Below are 20517 nucleotides of genomic sequence, written 5' to 3'. Positions count from 1 at the left end.
CGGATCGTGGAGGTTTTCTTCTGCTTTGGTGAAGCGGTCATTCATCTATGTGACTCTCTCTTCTATCATTCAGTCTATGGACTACCTTTTTTCCATTTTATGGCTGAAAGGTTTTTTTTTATATCTGATGACTGTTTTATTTATCCACTCATTTAATGTGGGAAGCTTCAAGGAGTGTAATGTTTTAAAGGGGTTGTAAAGGTAATTTTTATTTTTTTTTAAAAATAACAAACATGTCATACTTATCTTCACTGTACAGCTCGTTCTGCACAGAGTGGCCCCAAACCTGCTCTTCTGGGGTCCCTCGGCGGCTGTTTCAGCTCCTCCCCGCAAGAGCTAACCACCTTAATGCGAGCTCCCTCGCATGGTGGTTAGTTATTGCGGGCGCGCTCCCGTGATACAGCCGGCGGCTATAGCCGCTCACTGTATCACTCGGCCCCGCCCCCTGGCGCGCCGCGTCATTGGATGTTATTGACAGCAGCGCGAGCCAATGGCTGCGCTGCTTTCAATCCATCCACTGTAGCCAATCAGCGACCAGGCTGAGCTGCAATAGAGATGACGGGAGCGAGCGGCTGAGTTTTGAGGTGTCAGGTAAGTAAAATGGGGGGGCTGGGGGTGGCGGTATTGTCAAAATTTTTTCACCTTAATGCATATAATGCATTAAGGTGAAAACATTTTTACCTTTACAACCCCTTTAAGTACATCAGCACAATTTCTCACTATATATCATTCATTTACAACACTTTGATTTTTGATTGTTTCAATTATATGGACTTGAGTTGTTCTATTAAGATTTGTGTTGTTTTATTATGATCTGTACACATATTACGTTGAGTTATTTGCACAGACTGAAATTGCTTCAATGTGAGATTTTTATTTTCTTTATTGATTATGAGCGCACGTTTTTTGTTCTATAGTGCTTATAATAGCCATTGGCAATAATCGCATGTAAAAACAGGCTGGTTGTACCCAAGTTGAAAGATCGATCAATTTGGGTACATTCAGCCTGCCCATACCTGGTTTGAATCCAAACCGTCTATGAGTGGCTATAGACTACCCTGCATTACTGCTGTAAAAAGAAAGTGCAGGAAAAACTTGGACTTTGGTAACTGTAAAGCCACGTACACACGATCGGACTGTTGGCCAACAAAACTGTGGACTTTTGTCCGAAGGGTGTTGGCCCAAATTTGTCTTGCATACACATGGCCACACAATTGTTGGCCAACAAATACGAACGTAGTCACGTACTACATTGTTTTTCAGCTCTTTAGCGCCACCCTTTGGGCTCCTTCTGGTAATTTCGTGTTAGCAGCAGTTTGGTGAGTGTTAATTCGCGCTTTTCATTTTGCACTTTTCATTTCGCACTTTTCATTTTGCGCTCTTCAGTTCATTTCTGAACGGCCGTTCGTCAACCAGCCATGTCGGAATGGTCAGGGGTGGGTAGTGGGGTTCCCCAGGATTCTGTGCTGGGACCAATCCTATTTAAATTGTTCTATAAACGACCTGGAGGATGGGGTAAACAGCTCAATCTCTGTATTTGTGGACGATACTAAGCTAAGCAGAGCAATAACTTCTCCGCAGGATGTGGAAACCTTGCAAAAAGACCTGAACAAATTAATGGGGTGGGCAACTACATGGCAAAGGAGGTTTAATGTAGAAAAATGTAAAATAATGCATTTGGGTGGCAAAAATATGAATGCAATCTATACACTGGGGGGGAGAACCTCTGGGGGAATCTAGGATGGAAAAGGACCTGGGGGTCCTAGTAGATGATAGGCTCAGCAATGGCAGGCAATGCCAAGCTGCTGCTAACAAAGCAAACAGAATATTGGCATGAATTAAAAAGGGGATCAACTCCAGAGATAAAATGATAATTCTCCCGCTCTACAAGACTCTGCTCCGGCCGCACCTGGAGTATGCTGTCCAGTTCTGGGCACCAGTCCTCGGGAAGGCTGTACTGGAACTGGAGCGAGTACAAAGAAGGGCAACAAAGCAAATAAAGGGTCTGGAGGATCTTAGTTATGAGGAAAGGTTGTGATCACTGAACTTATTCTCTCTGGAGAAGAGACGCTTGAGAGGGGAGATGATTTCAATATACAAATACCGTACTGGTGACCCCCCCGCATAAGAGAGTTTAACAAGACTCGTGGCCACTCATTAAAATTGGAAGAAAAGAGGTTTAACCTCAAACTACGTAGAGGGTTCTTTACTGTAAGAGCGGCAAGGATGTGGAATTCCCTTCCACAGGCGGTGGTCTCAGCAGGGAGCATTGATAGCTTCAAGAAACTATTAGATAAGCACCTGAACAACCGCAACATACAGGGATATACAATGTAATACTGACATATAAATCACACACATAGGTTGGACTTGTGTCTTTTTTCAACCTCACCTACTATGTAACATGTTACGGAATCGGAGGAGATAACGTGTTATTTATTATTGGCCTTGGAGTTATTGCTTTGACATAATTTTTTGGGTTGAATAATAATGATTTGATTTGGTATATTTTCTATTTTTGGATGCATAGAATGCACTTTTTGGTTAAGTTCTATTGGCAGATAGCATGTCTAATTTTATTTGTTTTCTTTTTTTCATGCACAATAAAAAATTGTGGAGAATAGTACTTGGCTATGTGTTTTAGGCCCCTTTCACACGATCGGACCGTTCAGGTCCGCCTGTCAGTTTTGACGGCGGACCTGAACGGGCGATCCATGTTAGCCTATGGAGCGACGGATATCAGCGGAGACATCCGACCCCGTCCGATCTGCTAAAAGCAGACGAATGGCCCTACGTCCAGGTCCGTCGCTGGCGGATCGGATCGGGTGAAATCTGATGAAAACGAACATGCTGTCTGTTTTCATCCGATCCCTCCATAGGCGGCAGCGGCGCCTGACAAGCTCCTCCCCGCTTAGTGAGCAGAGAGGGACCTGTCATCCACCGGCTCAGCGGAGATCAACGGACTGATCTCCCGCTGAGCCGGCGGACCGAGGCGGGCTCCGTAGAAACGGAGCCTGCCTCGTGTGAAAGGGGGCTTACTTCAAATGACAGTTTGGGAGTAGGCAGTTACATTTAAAAAATACAATGTAAAATAACAAGGGACACCAACATAGTTGTATCTTTGATATAAAAAACTACGGGATAATGGTGTTGTGGTAACTTGACCAAAAAAATAAAAAAACATAATAATATTATTCTTGATATCACTAGAAAAAAAAGCCTTTTTAAATATGTTTGGCAGAACTCCATCAGTATCACCAGCAAAGCAGCTTCATTATTAACCTCCCTAGCGGTCAGATTTTTGCGTCTCAAAGCGGTACAATTGTTTTGCATAGAAATTTGGTGTTTTATATTGTAGGCCTGTAATTCTTAGCAATAACACACTTAAATCTGTCCAAACAAGAGTCTATAGACATCCCGGGTATGATAAAATTTGAAACGCAAAATCATAAATTATAATATAATAAATAACTATAAATAATAAAAAAAAAAATAATAATAATAAAATTAATTTCCCCATGATTCACTATCGCTCAATTCTGCAAGTGTTCTAATTTACTATCGCTGTTTTCTACCTGGTCTAAAACCACTTTTCACATAAAGGGACACTTTTTGGTTGCTATGGACAATTTCCAGTTTCCAGGCAGAAAGAACAGTATATATAATATAAAACTGCATGCAGGGCACTGGACAAACCACTAGGGACAAAAGGGATGCTAAATAATTTCATACAGTAATGTAATCTGTAAGATTATAGTGTACTGTATGTGTTATGAATTTTCAATTTTTTTCAGTTTGCCACCTGGCTCCGCCCCCGTGCATCGCGACGCTCGCAGGGAACGGAGCCTGGAACACAGAGGCATCGGGCAGAGGACAGAGCCCACAGACACAGCGGGGGGGACATCGCAGGAACCTGGAGACAAGGTAAGTATACCGCATCAGGATCCTGCAATGCAATCCTGAGAGTGGCTCGGGGGTTACCGCTAATGGTACTGAAATTTAACCCCGAGCCACACTCGGGAAAACCAGCAGGGAGGTTAAAGAAGAAGAGAATTGTGCGCTGCATTTTGAGATTTCATAATTTGCCGCGTCACGAATGTTAATTCTCCACTACGAACGCTAGTTTACAAGACCAACGACTTCTGGCTCGTCCTTGCTTCTGAGCATGCGTGTTTGTACTTTGGACTTTTGTGCGATGGACTTGTGTACACACGCGCGGAAAATCCAACAACACACATTTTTCCGCTAGCCAACATTTGTCCGCGGAAAGTCTCACAACAATAGGCCGATGGAGCATACATATGGCCGGATTTACCGACAACAGTCTGTCATCGAACATTTCCCGTCGGAAAGTCTGATCGTGTGTATGAGGCTTTAGTATGTCTATTCACCTGCATAATTATTCTTGTGTTTTCAATTGAGCTTCAAGAGAAAACTGAACAGACTTTATGTATGAAAAGCAAAACACATTTCAAGTCAACCTAATATACAACAGTTGTAGAAGAACTCTCATCTTGTGGAATGTTCTATCTGCTTGTATCTAGCTGTAGATGGGAATCTCCATGGAGAGAAACAATGATATGAGATTCATATTATAATGGTCTGTTTTTGTCCTTGTGTTTAAACCACATACAGACTACACAGCTCTGTCTATGTCAGATTTGAGAAAAAATAATATTACCTCCATACACCAGCTGGAAGTCTTCCTGGAGAGGTGTAGTAAGAGCCTCGTGTTGGATTCTACAGGAGAAGATCCGTTCTCTGTCCTCCTCGGTGGGTATTATTGTTACTGAGCTCCTCACACTGTACGCCCCACCTGGGTCTCTTTGAGGTTTCTCCAATGTAATATTGTTCAGTATTATTCCATCTCTAAGCCATTTAATGTCAATTTCCACCGGGTAGAATCCAGAAATGGCGCAGATCAGGACATTCTCTTTCGATATAATAATGTTTTTACCTGTTATGCTGATCCTTGGAGGGGCTGTAACAAAAGCCATGTTAGATCAAAACAAGCTTAGAGTATAAGAGTTTGCTACAAAGTCGAGTTTTTCAGCTTTTAAAAAATGTTTTTGAAAGTTGAGACTTTCTGATTTCTGTAGTTCATGGACTACCTTTGTGAGTTAGGTGCAGTGTAATGTGGTGGACAGTGAACACACAGAGTCCAAGTTAGGCAATAGCGATATGTAGCGCCCTGCTCCTTTTGACCAGGCGCTCGCAAGTAATTTTAGTTTTTGGATGCGCTGTAACCAGCTCAGATTGAATGTATATAGTTTACTGGATCTGTTCTGGAATTGACTTGGTTGTGCAGTTCTCACTGTTGCCAGTAGGTGTCACTGGTACCATGGAACAGTGTGCAAATAACAACTTAGTGAAACTTTAATGAATATTCTTCTTTCAAAAACAGCCCAGTGGGAGGTTCTTGCTGCTGTGCGTTCTGGGGGTGAGTATTTATGGGACATATGCCATGTGCTAGGGATGAGTTCTTACCTTGTGGTCCTCCAGACTGGAGGGCTGGGTCCAGAGGCGGCTCTAGGCTTTGTGAGGCCTTAGGCAAAACCTAGACATGAGGCCCAAACACGCCCATAATGGGAAAAATAATTCAAGCGATAAAAAAAATTAACTATAAATTGCATTAATCCAGGTAGATAGGCAGAGGGAAGGAGATGCCACTCACAGCGCTTCCAGACCTGTGGTTGTACCGCCCTAGTGTGAACTCGTTCCAGGTGCTGGCTTTGCGTAGACTGAGATGAAGTAAGGAAATTCCTGGATAGCCGCACACTGAAGAAAAAACATCTTTATTGAAGTATAAAATATCCAAAATGCAGTCACATGAAAGGAAGATGCCTTCGTTAACTTATTTTTGACCCTGTATCTTCCTTTCATGTGACTGCATTTTGGATATTCCTTACTTCATCTCTATAAATTGCATTAATTAAGAACTTTAAAGTGCTGGTGTCAGTGCTCTCTATCTCGGTGCTGGTGTCAGTGTTCTCTATGTCAGTGTTCTCTATCTCGGTGCTGGTGTCAGTGTGCTGGTGTCAGTGTTCTCTATGTCAGTGCTGGTGTCAGTGCTCTCTATCTCGGTGCTGGTGTCAGTGTGCTGGTGTCAGTGTTCTCTATGTCAGTGCTGGTGTCAGTGCTCTCTATCTCGGTGCTGGTGTCAGTGTGCTGGTGTCAGTGTTCTCTATGTCAGTGCTGGTGTCAGTGCTCTCTATCTCGGTGCTGGTGTCATTGTGCTGGTGTCAGTGTTCTCTATGTCAGTGCTGGTGTCAGTGTTCTCTATGTCGGTGCTGGTGTCAGGGTTCTCTATGTCGGTGCTAGTGTCAGTGTTCTCTATGTCGGTGCTGGTGTCAGTGTCTCTATGTCGGTGCTGGTGTCGGTGCTTTCTGTCTCGGTGCTGGTGTCAATGCTCTCTGTCTCGGTGCTGGTGTCAGTGCTCTCTGTCTCGGTGCTGGTGTCAGTGCTCTCTGTCTCGGTGCTGGTGCCAGTGCTCTCTGCTGTCTCGGTGCTGGTGTCAGTGCTCTCTGTCTCGGTGCTGGTGTCAGTGCTCTCTGTCTCGGTGCTGGTGTCAGTGCTCTCTGTCTAGGTGCTGGTGTCAGTGCTCTCTGTCTCGGTGCTGGTGTCAGTGCTCTCTGTCTCGGTGCTGGTGTCAGTGCTCTCTGTCTCGGTGCTGGTGTCAGTGCTCTCTGTCTCGGTGCTGGTGTCAGTGCTCTCTGTCTCGGTGCTGGTGTCAGTGCTCTCTGTCTCGGTGCTGGTGTCAGTGCTCTCTGTCTCGGTGCTGGTGTCAGTGCTCTCTATCTCGGTGCTGGTGTCAGTGTTCTCTATGTCAGTGCTGGTGTCAGTGTTCTCTATGTCAGTGCTCTCTATCTCGGTGCTGGTGTCAGTAAAGGAGGTAGCAGTGGAGAAGCCAATCAGCAGGCAGTGCCAGTGCAGGATGAAGAGCACCCGGCCCACCATGGCTGAGGATCAGCACTGGGCTGGGATGTCCCGACCCCACAGTGGAGACCTACATAGGTGGGGGTAATGTCAGGGAGGGGTCAGGGGCTGTCAATCATAGGTTGGCACACTGGCACAGGACTAAGCTGCCTTGACTGTGGCACTGATTATCAGGAGTAAGGGAGTGGAGGGGATGGGACAGGGGGTGGAAATAAAGGCAAGTGGCTGTGGCTGAGGGATGCTAGAGGAGCAGGGGTGAGGGACTGGCTCTCTCTGATGATAGTGGTGGTGGCTGCAGAAGGGGTTCTGGCATGGTAGATGTGCGATGTGCCTCTCCCTGCAGCTGGAGCACCGAATCCCGCCCCCCACACTGATTGACAGCCCCAGAGAGGGGCGGCCTGGACACCTCTTCTCTCCTTCCTCCCCTTTCTATCAGCTCCAATACAGCCCTGGTGAGGCTTCCTCCCCGGCAGGACCCTCCTCTTCCCCTCTGCTTACCAGTCAGGCGCCGGATGACACCTCCGGGCGTGTTGGGATCACTCAGTGGAGCACTTCAGTGGGGGGTGAAGAAGGGCGATCTGCATCTCCGGAGCAGTAGGAATATTTGTATTGTCCGGCTGCTGTAATGAGTCGCCTCCCCTTCTCCTCCCCCGGACAACACAGTGCTGGCCCCGCCTTCTCCCCAAGACACAGCCACAGCTACGTCTTCTCTCTCCACGGAGCTCACAGGCAGCTGTGCTGGCGGAGTGTCCGGAGCACAGCACCACCGCAGCGGCATTGTCAGCAGAGGTGGCTCTGCAATTAGGCAAATTAGGCGATTGCGAGGCCCCTGTGAGTGCGGGGCCTTAGGCCACTGCCTAATTTGCCTAATTAGAGAGCCGCCTCTGGCTGGGTCACTGCAGCTGTGCAAGTAGGCCCAGAAGCCTGTCTGGGGCCTACTACCGCAGAGGTGGTCCTTAGGCTGTCTTGCCTGCTAGGAAGAAGCCGAGCCAAGCTGAGGAGATCCAGGGGAGGACCCTTGCTGGAGAGAGCCAGGATGAAGGCTGACCTCTCAGAAGGGCCTGGTGACTTACTTGGAGGACGCACCTATTTCTAACCTATCCTCAGAATACTGCCAGGTCAGCTTAAAGATTCTGGTACTGTGAAGAAGCTGCTCTACAATTCAATCAAGGTAACTAACTGTCTGGCTGCTAAGTTTGTGAGAGACTTATCCAGGCGTATGCTGGCTGCTATGCCTGTGAGAGAGGCTTGTCCAGACATCTTGCAGCTTTCTAGATCTGTGGCAGAGATCTACCCAGCCATACAAGATTTACAGAGAGAAAACTGTGTTTTGTCCTCCATTCTGAAGAGTCTGTAAGTGATCTACTACAAAAAGGTATCTGCAACTCCCCTTCAACCTCTTTACTGCTACTTCTTTCAAGTTGTCTTGTAATAAAGCATTGGGAAAAGAACTAAGTGACTGATGCATACATTGTTGGGCGCAAGGCCCAATATACACTCTAAGCTCTTGATGTGGTGAAACTACAGGTAAGGGGTGACGGCAACAACCCAATTTAAATCAGCAGCTCCTTAGGAGGTCATTGCTACAGATATATTGTAGAAAGGTTCAACACAACTCAGTTAGGCCCGGTAGATAGGCATATCATCAGGAGCCACTTACATAACAGCGATCTGTTGAACTGGAGATGCCGACAGCATCTGCAACAAGGAGCAGAATTCAGCCTGGCCAGTCCATGCCTTCATGAAGCAAGGTAGACATAGTCCCTGCACTGTCCCTACTTCTCTGGAATCTTTCCCTATATCTATGCACTGTCCCTGCTAGGCGGGGAATCTGTCCCTACACTAACCACTCACAAAAAGCATGCCAAACCCAGGAGCTGGAGTCCTAAATAGACTCTGTCTGACCCAAGATGGCCACTGAAGCCACGTGTGGTGCCAGCGTCCAGTGAGACAGCTGTCTCCTTGTGACCACAGGACGTCAGAGAGGAACCAAGTTCCTCACAATTTCCTTCCCCTCTTGCATTGCTGCTTCGGTCAAGTGCCACCTGCAGTGGGGAGTAAAGACTGCACCTTTCTACACCTTAAAGTGGAAGAAAAGCCTAACTATATCTATTCCTAAAAATGTTCTCTCCCTCTCCTTCTACCTTTCCTGTCCTGTATATAAAGATCATTCCTCCGGTCATAAGGATTGGGTGCCACCCTTTCCTGCCAAGGAATATTCTACTAGATCTGTGAATGACATCAGGCAACTGTTTCCCAAATTTTCAGGGCTGCCAACTAGTCTTTTATTTCTGCATTCTCTAAGCTAGCCCTTTGTTTGATGTGCTGCCAGCCCCTCAAATTAGAGTGCTTTTAGATGTCCCAATTGTCTCTGAATCTTGTGTCCCTCAACGTTTGGGAAAGAAAATTGGATTTTAGTATTCACTGTAAAATAGATTTCTTGGAATTTATTGAAGAACATAGACCCTATCCCCTGTATTTATAATCTTGCTCTCAAAACAGATGCATGCTGGGAGTTGGTGGGTTATATCTGGCTGGTTACAATTTTTTGTTTGCCAGTGTCCAGATACTCCTGTAGGCGCCCGCATAACCCAATTGTTTCTGAATCCTGTGTCTCTAAATGTACTGCAAGAAAAGGATTTTGTGGTGAGTAAAAAATCTAATTTATGAATGTAAAGTCAATTACCATCTGGAACACATCCTGCAGAAAGATGGCTAGGGTCATCTAGGTTATATGCAAAGAAGATATGAAAGGCATTTGGCCTGATGCATGAGTCCTTTTAAAGTGTTTATTAATATGTACAGAAAAAAAAATCACGTATTCATAGGCGGCTAGGTTACAAGAAAATTTAGCAGAAAAACAAATAATATTGTATGTAAAATGATGCCCATATAAGGGATAAAATGTGAATAATCGGCTTATTCAACTGACAAGTTTCGAGGATAATCCTCTTCCTCAAAGCCTTAGAGGACCAGGTCTGGTCTGTATGTTATGGTAGTGGGGGCCGGATGGACGATGTATCACTATGTGAATATTGACCAACCGGAAGGGTTGTCTTTCACTGATGTGTTATTCTTTCTACATCACCATGCTCTTAGCCCCAGACAAGTGTGTGCAGGGATCAGGTAACCCATTAGTCTTTCAATCCTTCCCAATAGGGTGTTGGTGTTGTGATCTCTCAGACCCCCACTGATCCGTGGCTGGACGTGTATGTAGGGGCGAGCTCTCTCACCAATAAGCCGTCGGTGAAGCTATACAGATGACCCCTGCAATAGTATTGCCATGCGCCACTGTGCAGCGTTGCTGCTTTCAGTATGTGTGCTTGGTGAGATGGAGAGATGCGGCTGTGTACTGTGGCCGTAATGTATGCAGTGCCCCTAGTGAAAGTGAAGATGTGCAAGCGGGGAGAGGCAGAGGACAGACCACTCTGCCATGACAGGGCTGCAGCTGGCACTAGAGTAACAGCTTAGGCAAATGCTGCCACCTGCTCCTTCCGCAGCCAGCACTTACCCAACGCTCCTAGTGTTTTTGTGGTGGAGATGTCTGCCAGTACACCAAAAGGCCCTGGTTTACATGGACAAAAAATGTACATAACCGACATTTACGAACAGTTGTAAAAATCACTGATCTTTACAAACTGTCCTCAAATTTAAGGACAGTTAGCAACCCTGGTTGAGAACTTCACATGGCTTCCAATACCCTTTCTATACTGATAACACGCAAATATATCCCTCTATTCTTCAACTCAATCCTTTAGTCTCCTTTCACATAGAGTTGAGCCAAACACCCCCCCGGTATGGTTCATGTCAGAACTCTCGAACATCGGAAAAGTTCAGACCTAAAACCTGAACTCCACTGAAGTCTATGGGACCCGAATTTGAAAAAATCAAAAGTCCCTATTTTAAAGTGAGGAAAACAATTATTTGATCCCCTGCAGATTTTGTAAGTTTGCCCACTTACAAAGAAATGAAGGGTCTATAATTTTTATCATATGTGTATTTTAAATGATAGAGATAGAATATCAACCAAAAATCCAGAAAAAACACATGTACAAATGTTATAAATTGAGTTACAGTTGAGTGAGTAAAATAAGTATTTGATCCCCAACAAATCATGTATTTGTACTTGATGGAGAAAATCTTGTTGGCAAGCACAGAGGTAAAACGTTTCTTGTAGTAGGTTACCAGGTTTGCACACATCTCAGGAGGGATTTTGGTCCACTCTTCTTTACAGATCTTCTCGAAATCCTTAAAGAGGCTGTTTAATAAATTACACGCAATCCCCTCTGTTAGAAAGCGTCCTATGCTCCAGTGTCTGTGCTTTGTAAAAAATATGCCCATTTCTACCTTTTTTCCCAGTGCCGATTGACGCTCATGTGACTCCTTGCTGCCCCCTCTCCCGATCTGACAGCTAGACTGTGAGAGGCCGAGAATCCCCCTCTGACATCAGTCGGGAGGAGGGGAGGAGAGAAGGAGAGATTCGAGACGTCAGCCAGGGAGGATGGGAGCAAGGAGGAGTCACGTGAGTGCAGAGCGGTGCTGTGAAATAAGGTAGAAATGGGCATATTTTTTACAAAGCACAGACACTGGAGCATAGCATGCTTTCTAACAGAGGGGATTGCATGTAATTTACACAGTCATTTCAGAAGCAGGAGGGGAGGGGTGGGCTACTTTCACTAGCTGACAAGCAGGGAGGGGAGGGGGGAGAGGACAGGAGAGAGAGGACAGGAGAGCTGCGGATGACGGAGGCACAGAAACTGACCGCTTTGTCAGGGCTCAGCAGTCAGGCAGGATCAGCCAAGTATTTCAGGTGATACAGGGGGCCAAATTGCACAGCACAAGCACTGTGCTGTATAACATGCTTTAAAGTAACAGGATCAAAAACATTTTTTAGGGTTACAAACGCTTTAAGGTTTCTTGGCTGTCACTTGGCTCCCTCCATACGTTTTTTTATTGGATTAGGTTCTGGAGACTGGCTAGGCCACTCCATGACCTTAATGTGCTTCTTCTTGAGCCACTCCTTTGTTGCCTTGGCGGTATGTTTTGGGTCATTGTCATGCTGGAAGACCCATCCATGACCAATCTTTAGTACTCTGGCTGATGGGGAAGAAGGTTCTCATCCAAGATTTTACAATACATGACCCCGTCCATTGGGCCCTCAATGCGGCAAAGTACCTTTCACACGGAAACAGCCTCAAAGCATAATGTTTCTACCTCCGTGCTTGACTGTAGAGATGATGTTCTTAGGCTCATAGTCAGCATTTTTCTTCCTCCAAACAAGGTGAGTCGAGTTAATGCCAAAGAGCTCAATTGTGGTCTCATCTGACAACAACACTTTCTCCAAATCCTTCTTCTCTTAATCATTTAGATGTTCATTGGCAAACTTCAGATGGGTCTGTACATGTGCCTTCTTGAGGAGGGGACCTTGCAGGTGCTGCAGGATTTCAATCCATGGTGGTGTATTGTGTTACTAATGGTTTGTTTGGTGACTGTGGATCCAACTGCTTTGAGATCATTCTCAAGCTCCTCACATCTAGTTCTGGGTTGATCCTTCACTTTTCTCATGATCATCCTTAACCAGTGAGGCGAAATCTTGCATGGAACTCCAGACCGAGGACGATTGATAGTTACTTTGTCTTCCATTTGCTAATAATCGCTCCAACAGTTGTCTCCTTCTCACCAAGCTTCTTGCTGAGGGTCTTGTAGCCCATTCCAGCCTTGTGCAGGTCTACAATCTTGTCCCCGACATCCTTTGACAGCTCTTTGGTCTTGTCCATGATGGTGAAGTTTGAATGGAAGAAAGAGATTCTGTGGACAGGTGTCTTTTATACACATAACGAGTTGTTGTGAAGAGCACCTTCTTCAATTGACAGCACTAATCTGTGTACCACATGAGCACATACTGTAGCCCATCTGTGGGAGCCAGAATTATTGTTGGTTGCTTGGGGATCAAGTTTTACTTATTTTACTCACTGAACTGCAACTCAATTTATAACATTTGTATCATGTTTTTTTTCTGGATTTTTGGTTAATATTCTGTCGCTATCATTTAAAATACACTTTTGATAAAAATTATAGACCCTTCATTTCTTTGTAAGTGGTCAAATCTGCAGGGGATCAAATAATTATTTTTGCCACTGTATATGCAAATTATTGGCAATAAAAGGGGTATGGGGGCCCAGGTACTGCCCTGGGGGACATGTATCAATGCTATTTTTTATTTTTTTTTAAAGATAGTTTTTACAGGAGCAGTGATTTTAATGATGCTTAAAGTGAAACAATAGAAATGAAAATTCTTTAAAAATAATGCCTGGAGGGTCCCCTTAGTCTGCCTGTATGTAGCATTGACCCCCAAAAGAGCTGCTGGTTTAAATTGGGCTTACCGTTAGCTCACCGTTCTACCATGTCCGTCACAGGGGTCCAATTAGAGAAATGTTCATTGATGTCTGCACCACTTAGTTTCTTTTTCTCCAATTCTTTTATTTAAAAAAATCAGATAGAGGGATGGAGGGTTAAGGGAGATTCAGGTACCTGGTATTGCGGATCAGGGTATTTCTTCAATCCAGAGGACAAATGGTTTCCTCAACTGGAGCAGTCACCGGATAGGCCTCTCTCACTGACCTAGCAGCCGGTGCAATGCTCGGACATAGTCTCTGCCACAGACTTGAAAAATCACGTTACGGTTGTTACACAATCCTCTGCCACAGGATGGTGTAACCAAACTTTTACAAGATTAAAGCATAACTGCACAGAACCAGTTTCTTTCAACCGATCCGGCGATACTGTGAGGTAGGTGACCTGGGTTGCATCCTTCAATTGAGTTTCCAGGCTCCTCCTGGGATACCAGCATACTTTGCTCGGTCACCTCCAGCGAAGTCCTCGCCTGGTTTCCTTCAATCGATCGGCTTCTACCCGCAGGCAAGACAGCACAGGACCACCCTCTGGATCAGCAGGCCCCCAGAACTCCAGGGCCTACTTCTTTAGTAACAAAGCCTCGGGCCAGCCAGCCTTGAGACAGCAGAGCTGCCATGGCACACCTTGGGCCAGGAGGGTCTTCAGGCCAGGAAGAACAAACCCCAACAAATTGGCGCCTGTACCTTAAGAACCCTTACCCAGAATGCACAGCTAGTGAACCACTCCCACTGGGCTGTTTCTGAGTAAAAGGGGTACCCAATGCATCCAGCCTGTTGCATTTCCAACACTTACCTGACACAACCCAGCTGAACTGGTACAGAAACCAGCGAATTTACCATAATTAGTCTGAGCTAAACTACAGCTTCAAACAAACTTAAATTTGCATAGATAGCACCTGCCCATCAGGAGCAGGGCGCTACATGTATATTTGTACCGGGCATAGAACCTGCTGTAGCAAAACTGACAAAAATGACATTTAAATTGCTGGGAATACAATACCATTGCTGGCAATACAAAAATGTCACCAAAACAGTGTCAACCATAAATAAGGACAGGAGGAAGTTTTTGACAATTCCTTTATTAAAAAATAAAAAAACAATGTCCCCTGATATAGATTGCACCACTGGACCCGAAAAAAGAAAAAATGAGAAATGTTCTGCCTGTGACAAAGGCTAACCGCCAAATGCCTACTCTGCTGTTTGACAGTTCTTAAATAGGTAAGGGGCAGGGCCACCTGTTGACGTCACGGATCAGTGCATTTTATTTTTATTTTTTTTTAAATAAAGGAATTGTCAAAAACTGCCTCCTGCCTTTATTAATTTTTGACACTTTGTTTTGGTGAATGGGTAGGGGTACAATCTACCCCATTTTCATTCACATAGTGGGGACCGGGATCTGGGGTCCACCTTGTTAAAAAGGGCTTCCAGATTACAATAAGCCCCCTGCCTGCAGACTCCCACAACCACCGCCCAGGGTTGTTGGGAAGAGGCTCTTTCCCAAACCCCCCCATGTTGAGGGCATGTGGCCTGGTATTGTTCGGGGGGGCGCTCGCTCACCCCCCCTTTCCCGTCCTGACTGGCTGCATGCTCGGATAAGGGTCTGGTATGGATTTTCGGGTCCCTGCGCTGTTTTTTTCCCCACTTTTTTCTAATGGCGGCAATGTTTTATTCTTTTATTCAGCTGTCAGTGGGAAAGCCTGTTGACAGCTGATGATTGATGGTTTACTGGCCCGCTCCTTAACAACCAGCTATTTACTGCACCCTGATTGGACAAAGCTTTGCAAAAGCTTTGCCCAGTCAGGGCTTTGAATGCACTTTGCAGCACGCAGTGTATTAGGGGATCGCGGAAGACTAACATTCCGCCGAGTGCCCCGCAAATTCGGGTGTTCTCTGCGATGTTCAGGCTGAATTGTTGCTAGGTTGCTCAGCTCGGCTGCTCGGCTGCTAGGGTGCTAGTTGTAATCCTCTGACCTCTCCTTTCAGCCCCACATCCAATCACTGCCATTATCTTACTGTTTTTACCTTTTTTAACATTTGCCCTTCCTAACCAATAGCGCCACCCAGGTTTTAATTCACACACTTGTCATCTCAATTATTGCAACTCCATCCTCATCGGCCTACATCTACATAGGCTATCCCTTCTTCAGTCTGAATGTTGCTACTAGATTTGCCCACCTTACCAGCCTCTCGTTGTCACTGACCCATCTCTGCCAATCTTTCCACTGCCTTCCACTCACTCAGCGAATACAATTCAAAATACTAACAATGCACAAAGCCATCCACAACTCTTCTCCAAACTACATTACCAACCTCATCTCAAAATATCACCCAAATTAACCTATTCAATCCTACCAAGATCTCCTGTTCTTTAGTCCCCTTGTCGTCCTCCTCCCATAGGACTTCCAGAGCTGTCTCTATTTTCTGGAACTCCCTACCCCAACCTGTACTGCTATCTCCTACTTTGTCTGCCTCTATGAGATTCCTGAAAACACACTTCTCTTCTCTGGGAAGCCAATTCCACCTCTACCTAAGAATTGAAATTTTACTTTCCCAGACAACTCCCCAAACAGTTACCTTCTTTATCACTTGTCATTCCTTTTTAGATTGTAGGCTCTCATATGACGAGCCCTCGTAACCCTCATGTATGTAATGTAACAGTAGTATCTGTATGTGATACAGTACAGTTATCACATACAGGGGGCTGCACATACAGGGGGTTCTTCCAAAAAAGTGGGGTTCTTTAAATAAGTGGCACTTCCGCTCTTGTACCATCCATCTGAACATTTTCTTCTCTCTTCACAGGTAAATCTGCGTTTATACTTCCATATACCTTAAACTGAACATTGACTGCTCACATGCTTATTTGGTAAATCTGTTTGTCACCACTGTTTCAACTCCATCTGTAGCCATGCTCACATTATTTCCATGTTTATTTAGCTATTAAGTCTTACCTAAATTATGGGTTCCCTTATCTTTACAATTTTGGCCTTTTAGTCCCCTTGCAGTTTGATTGTGGGTTGAAAGTTTTGCTCTGCTAGCTGTGTGCCTAATATCACCTCCTGATTGATTAATTGCCAGATTCTATCCACACCCAACACAGTATAAAAACAAGGCCTTTTTACGGGGAACACATACAGGGGGGCTGCACATACAGGGGGTTCTTCCAAAGAAGTGGGGTTCTTTAAATAAGTGGCACTTTCGCTCTTGCACTTCAGCAATTTGCACAAAGCAAACCACAGCAGACTGCAGGTGACCTCATTTCCAAATTATCTCACCTTCCTCTCTGAAACATGCACTCTTTACCTCTCCTCCTTTTCACAATTGCAGCCTCTCTCCTTAAACTCTCTTTTCTTTGCCCTTCTGCTACACCCCAAAATCTGTACATATCACCCTCACTTCTCCCCTCTCCCTATTACTGCACTCATCACCTCTTTCTAACTCTAAGCCCACTTGCTAACAAACCCCCCAGGACTAAAGCATCTCCCCTCATACAAATCGTATTCTCATATTACCTCCCTTCTGCTTCTTCTAACCGCTGGAGATATTTCCCCAAACCCTGGGCCTCCCTTATTTAACTGTACCCAACACACCCATCACCCTACACCCTCTGGCAGTAGTCGCAATCTACGCAACTTTGTCTCCATTCCTCTTCTTCCCAACGCCAGCTTCCCCCTCTCCTGTGCCCTCTGGAACGCTCGCTCTCTGTCTGCAACAAACTCACCGCTGTTCATGACCTCTTTGTCACTAATTCCTTTAATCTACTTGCTCTCACCAAAACCTGGCTCCACGAATCTGACACCCCTTCTCCTGCTTCCCTATCCCAGGGTGGCCTTCACTGGACTCACTCCCCTAGGCCTAATGGATGCAAGGGAGGTGGAGTGGGATTCCTCCTATCCCCCCAGAGCACCTTCCAGGTTATTCACTCTCCTCCCTCTTTTTCCCTCTCATCATTTGAAGCCCACTGTATACATCTATTCTCTCCAACTTCCCTAAGAATTGCTGTGATCTACCGGCCTCCTGGACCATTATCGACTTTCCCTGATGAGTTATCTGCCTGGCTACCCTACTTTCTCTCTTCCGAAATTCCCACAATCCTTCTCGGTGATTTCAACATGATAATGTTGATAATACAAACACTCCTGCTACTTCTAAACTTCTTAGTCTAACCTCTTCATTTGACCTGAAGCAATGGGTACAGGCTTCTACTCACTCTGATGGCAACACCCTTGACCTTGTATTCTCCTACCTATCCACTCCATGCAACTTCTCAAACAATCCTTTTCCTCTCTCCGACCACCACCTTATTAGTTTCTCTCTCCCCCTGTCTTCCACCACCTTTCCCTCCAACCGCCTAACCATCACCCGTAGAAACTTTCGCAACTTCAACTCCTCTTTCCTCTATTCTGCTACTGACCACCTCTATGACAAAATCTCTCCCCTGTCCTGCCCCAACCAAGCCACGTCCATCTACAATAAATACCTATCTCCTTGCTCCCCTTTTCCTCTAACTCCTTGAACACCTGGTTTACAACCAACTGAGTGACCACCTCATTAAGAACAACCTTCTTGATCCCCTTCAATCTGGATTTCGCCCTTAACACTCCACAGAAACTTCTCTTTTAAAACTCACAAATGACCTACTAACTGCAAAAACCAACGGACACTATTCTGTACTCCTACTTCTGGACCTTTCAGCTGCCTTTGATACGGTTGACCACCCCCTCCTCCTCCTCAAAAAACTTTACTCCCTCAGTCTCCGTGACTGTGCTCTTCAGTGGCTCTCATCCTACCTATCCCAATGCACCTTCAGTGGTGTCACTTACAATTCTACTTCCTCCACTCCTCTTCCCTTCTCCGTCGGGGTCTCCCAAGGTTCTGTTCTTGGACCTCTTTTATTTTCAATCTACACCTCTTCCCTTGGTCAGCTTCAATATCATTTCTACGCTGACGACACACAAATCTATCTTAGTCTCCACCCCTCAACTCACTCCATCAGTCTCCTCATGCATCACTAACTTACTAACAGACATATCTGTATGGATGTCACACCACTTCCTCAAACTCAACTTGTCCAAAACCGAGCTCATAATATTTCCTTCACCACGTGCCTCTTTCCCTGACTTGTCTGTTAAGAGCAATGGCACAACCATCCACCCATCCCCACATGTCAGGGTGCTAGGTGTTATCCTGGATTCTGAACTCTCCTTTCGGCCCCACATCCAATCACTTTCCAAAACTTGCCGCCTCAACCTCCGCAACATCTCTAAACTACGTCCCTTTCTAACCAATGAAACCACAAAGCTCCTGATTCACTCCCTGGTTATCTCTCGCCTTGACTACTGCAACTGCCTCCTCACTGGCGTACCTTTAAATAGACTATCCCCCTTCAGCCCATCATGAATGCTGCTGCCAGACTCATCCACGTTACAAACCGCTCAGTGTCTGCTACCCCTCTCTGCCAATCCCTCCATTGGCTGCCACTCGCCCAACAAATTAAATTCAAAATACTAACAATAAGTTACAAAGCCATCCACAACTCTGCCCCCAGCTACATCACTAGTCTAGTCTCAAAATACCAACCTAAGCGCCCTCTCTGTTCCTCCCAAGACCTCCTGCTCTCTAGCTCCCTCATCACCTCCTCCCATATCCGCCTCCAGGACTTCTCCCGAGCCTCGCCCATCCTCTGGAATTCCCTACCCCAATCTGCCTGACTGTCTCCAAATTTATCCACTTTTAGGCGATCCCTGAAAACTTTCCTCTTCAGAGAAGCCTATCCTGCCTCCATCTAACAACTGCACTATTTTCTCCATAAGCTCATCCCCCACAGCTATTACCCTTTTGTATAACTTGACCCTCCCTCCTAGATTGAAAGCTCTAATGAGCAGGGCCCTCTGATTCCTCCTGTATTGAATTGTATTGTAATTGTACTGTCTGCCCTAATGTTGTAAAGCGCTTGCCCTAATGTTTCTCTAATGTTGTAAACTGTCGGGGCTATATAAATCCTGTATTATAATAATAATAATAATAATAGTATCTCCCTTTATATTGTATCACACTCTTTGAACTGTTGGCGCTGTATAAATCTTGTGTAATAATAATAAATGACACCTTAAAATAACCAGTCAAATCTAATATTGAGGGTGTTTATGACTAGTAGCAGAGGAAAACAAATAGACGCATAATGCATAAAGATCAAATTCTACAATGTACCAATAACACAAATAGTGGTGCAGTCCATAGTAAAAATAACTAAAACATGTAGATCATTACCCAAAGAACCCTGTTTATGAACTCAGCAACATTTGACAACTTATTTACATTGCAGTGTACAGGATACATATAAGTCATATATGATAAGTATGCCACATACAGTATGTTAAGTAAACCTTGAGATAGCAAATATTGCAACTGTTTAAAGCCGTTTTTAGATACATTATTGAAGTTGGTGGCAAAATGTGTTGAGTCCATACTGGGGTTCTTTGAGGGATGATTCATATTCCTTAGGATAACCAGTGTCTTTACCTCTGTACACCACCTGGAAATCCTCCTGGAGAGGTGTAGTAAGAGACTCATGTTGAACTCTACAGGAGAAGGTCCGTTCTCTGTCCTCCTTAGTGGGTGTTATTGTTACTGAGCTCCTCACACTGTACGTCCCATCCGGGTCTCTCTGAGGTTTCTCCACGATAACTTTGTCCAGTATCTCTTCATCTCGGAACCATTTAATATCAATGTCATCCGGGTAGAACCCAGAGATGACACTACGTAGGGTGTTCTCATCTTTTGTTATAACTTTATTTGTAATTGCAATAGCTGGAATAGCTGTAAACAATAAAAGTCAGTAAATAGTTAAGCATTTAAAAAAAAAAAAAAGTATTACTACATTTCTATAGTTTGGTGCTATAGAATATGAAGATAACATGAATACAAATTAAGCACAGATGCACACGTTTGTGCACTTAAATACACAAATGAAATGCATATATTAGATCTGTTTTACCTGGCACAAGATTTGTTTTTCTGTCCTTTCAGTCCTGAGATTTACACAGCCATGTCTGGCAGAGGAGACCTGATTTTTCTCTGCTTCAGTTAACCACTTCAGCCCTGAGCCTCTTTCTGATATTTGGTGTTTACAAGTTAAAAATTGTTTTTTTTTGCTAGAAAATGACTT

General features: G+C 45.0%; 1 gene segment (V, D, J or C); it reads right to left on the bottom strand.

Annotated features, from left to right (window-relative positions):
• Positions 1-4526: 4526 nt before the first annotated feature.
• Positions 4527-20517, bottom strand: part of LOC141147980 (Ig heavy chain C region-like) — a 40908-nt gene continuing 24917 nt past the window's right edge. The window contains 3 exon segments of the C gene segment in view: positions 4527-4558; positions 4682-4981; positions 19872-20168. Of these exon segments, the coding sequence occupies positions 4527-4558; positions 4682-4981; positions 19872-20168 (629 nt within the window).

The sequence above is a fragment of the Aquarana catesbeiana genome, linkage group LG06, assembly GCF_042186555.1.
Source record: "Aquarana catesbeiana isolate 2022-GZ linkage group LG06, ASM4218655v1, whole genome shotgun sequence".
NCBI classification, from domain to species: domain Eukaryota; kingdom Metazoa; phylum Chordata; class Amphibia; order Anura; family Ranidae; genus Aquarana; species Aquarana catesbeiana.
Note: the sequence above shows the minus strand (reverse complement) of the source record. Positions and strands in the feature narration are given on the sequence as shown.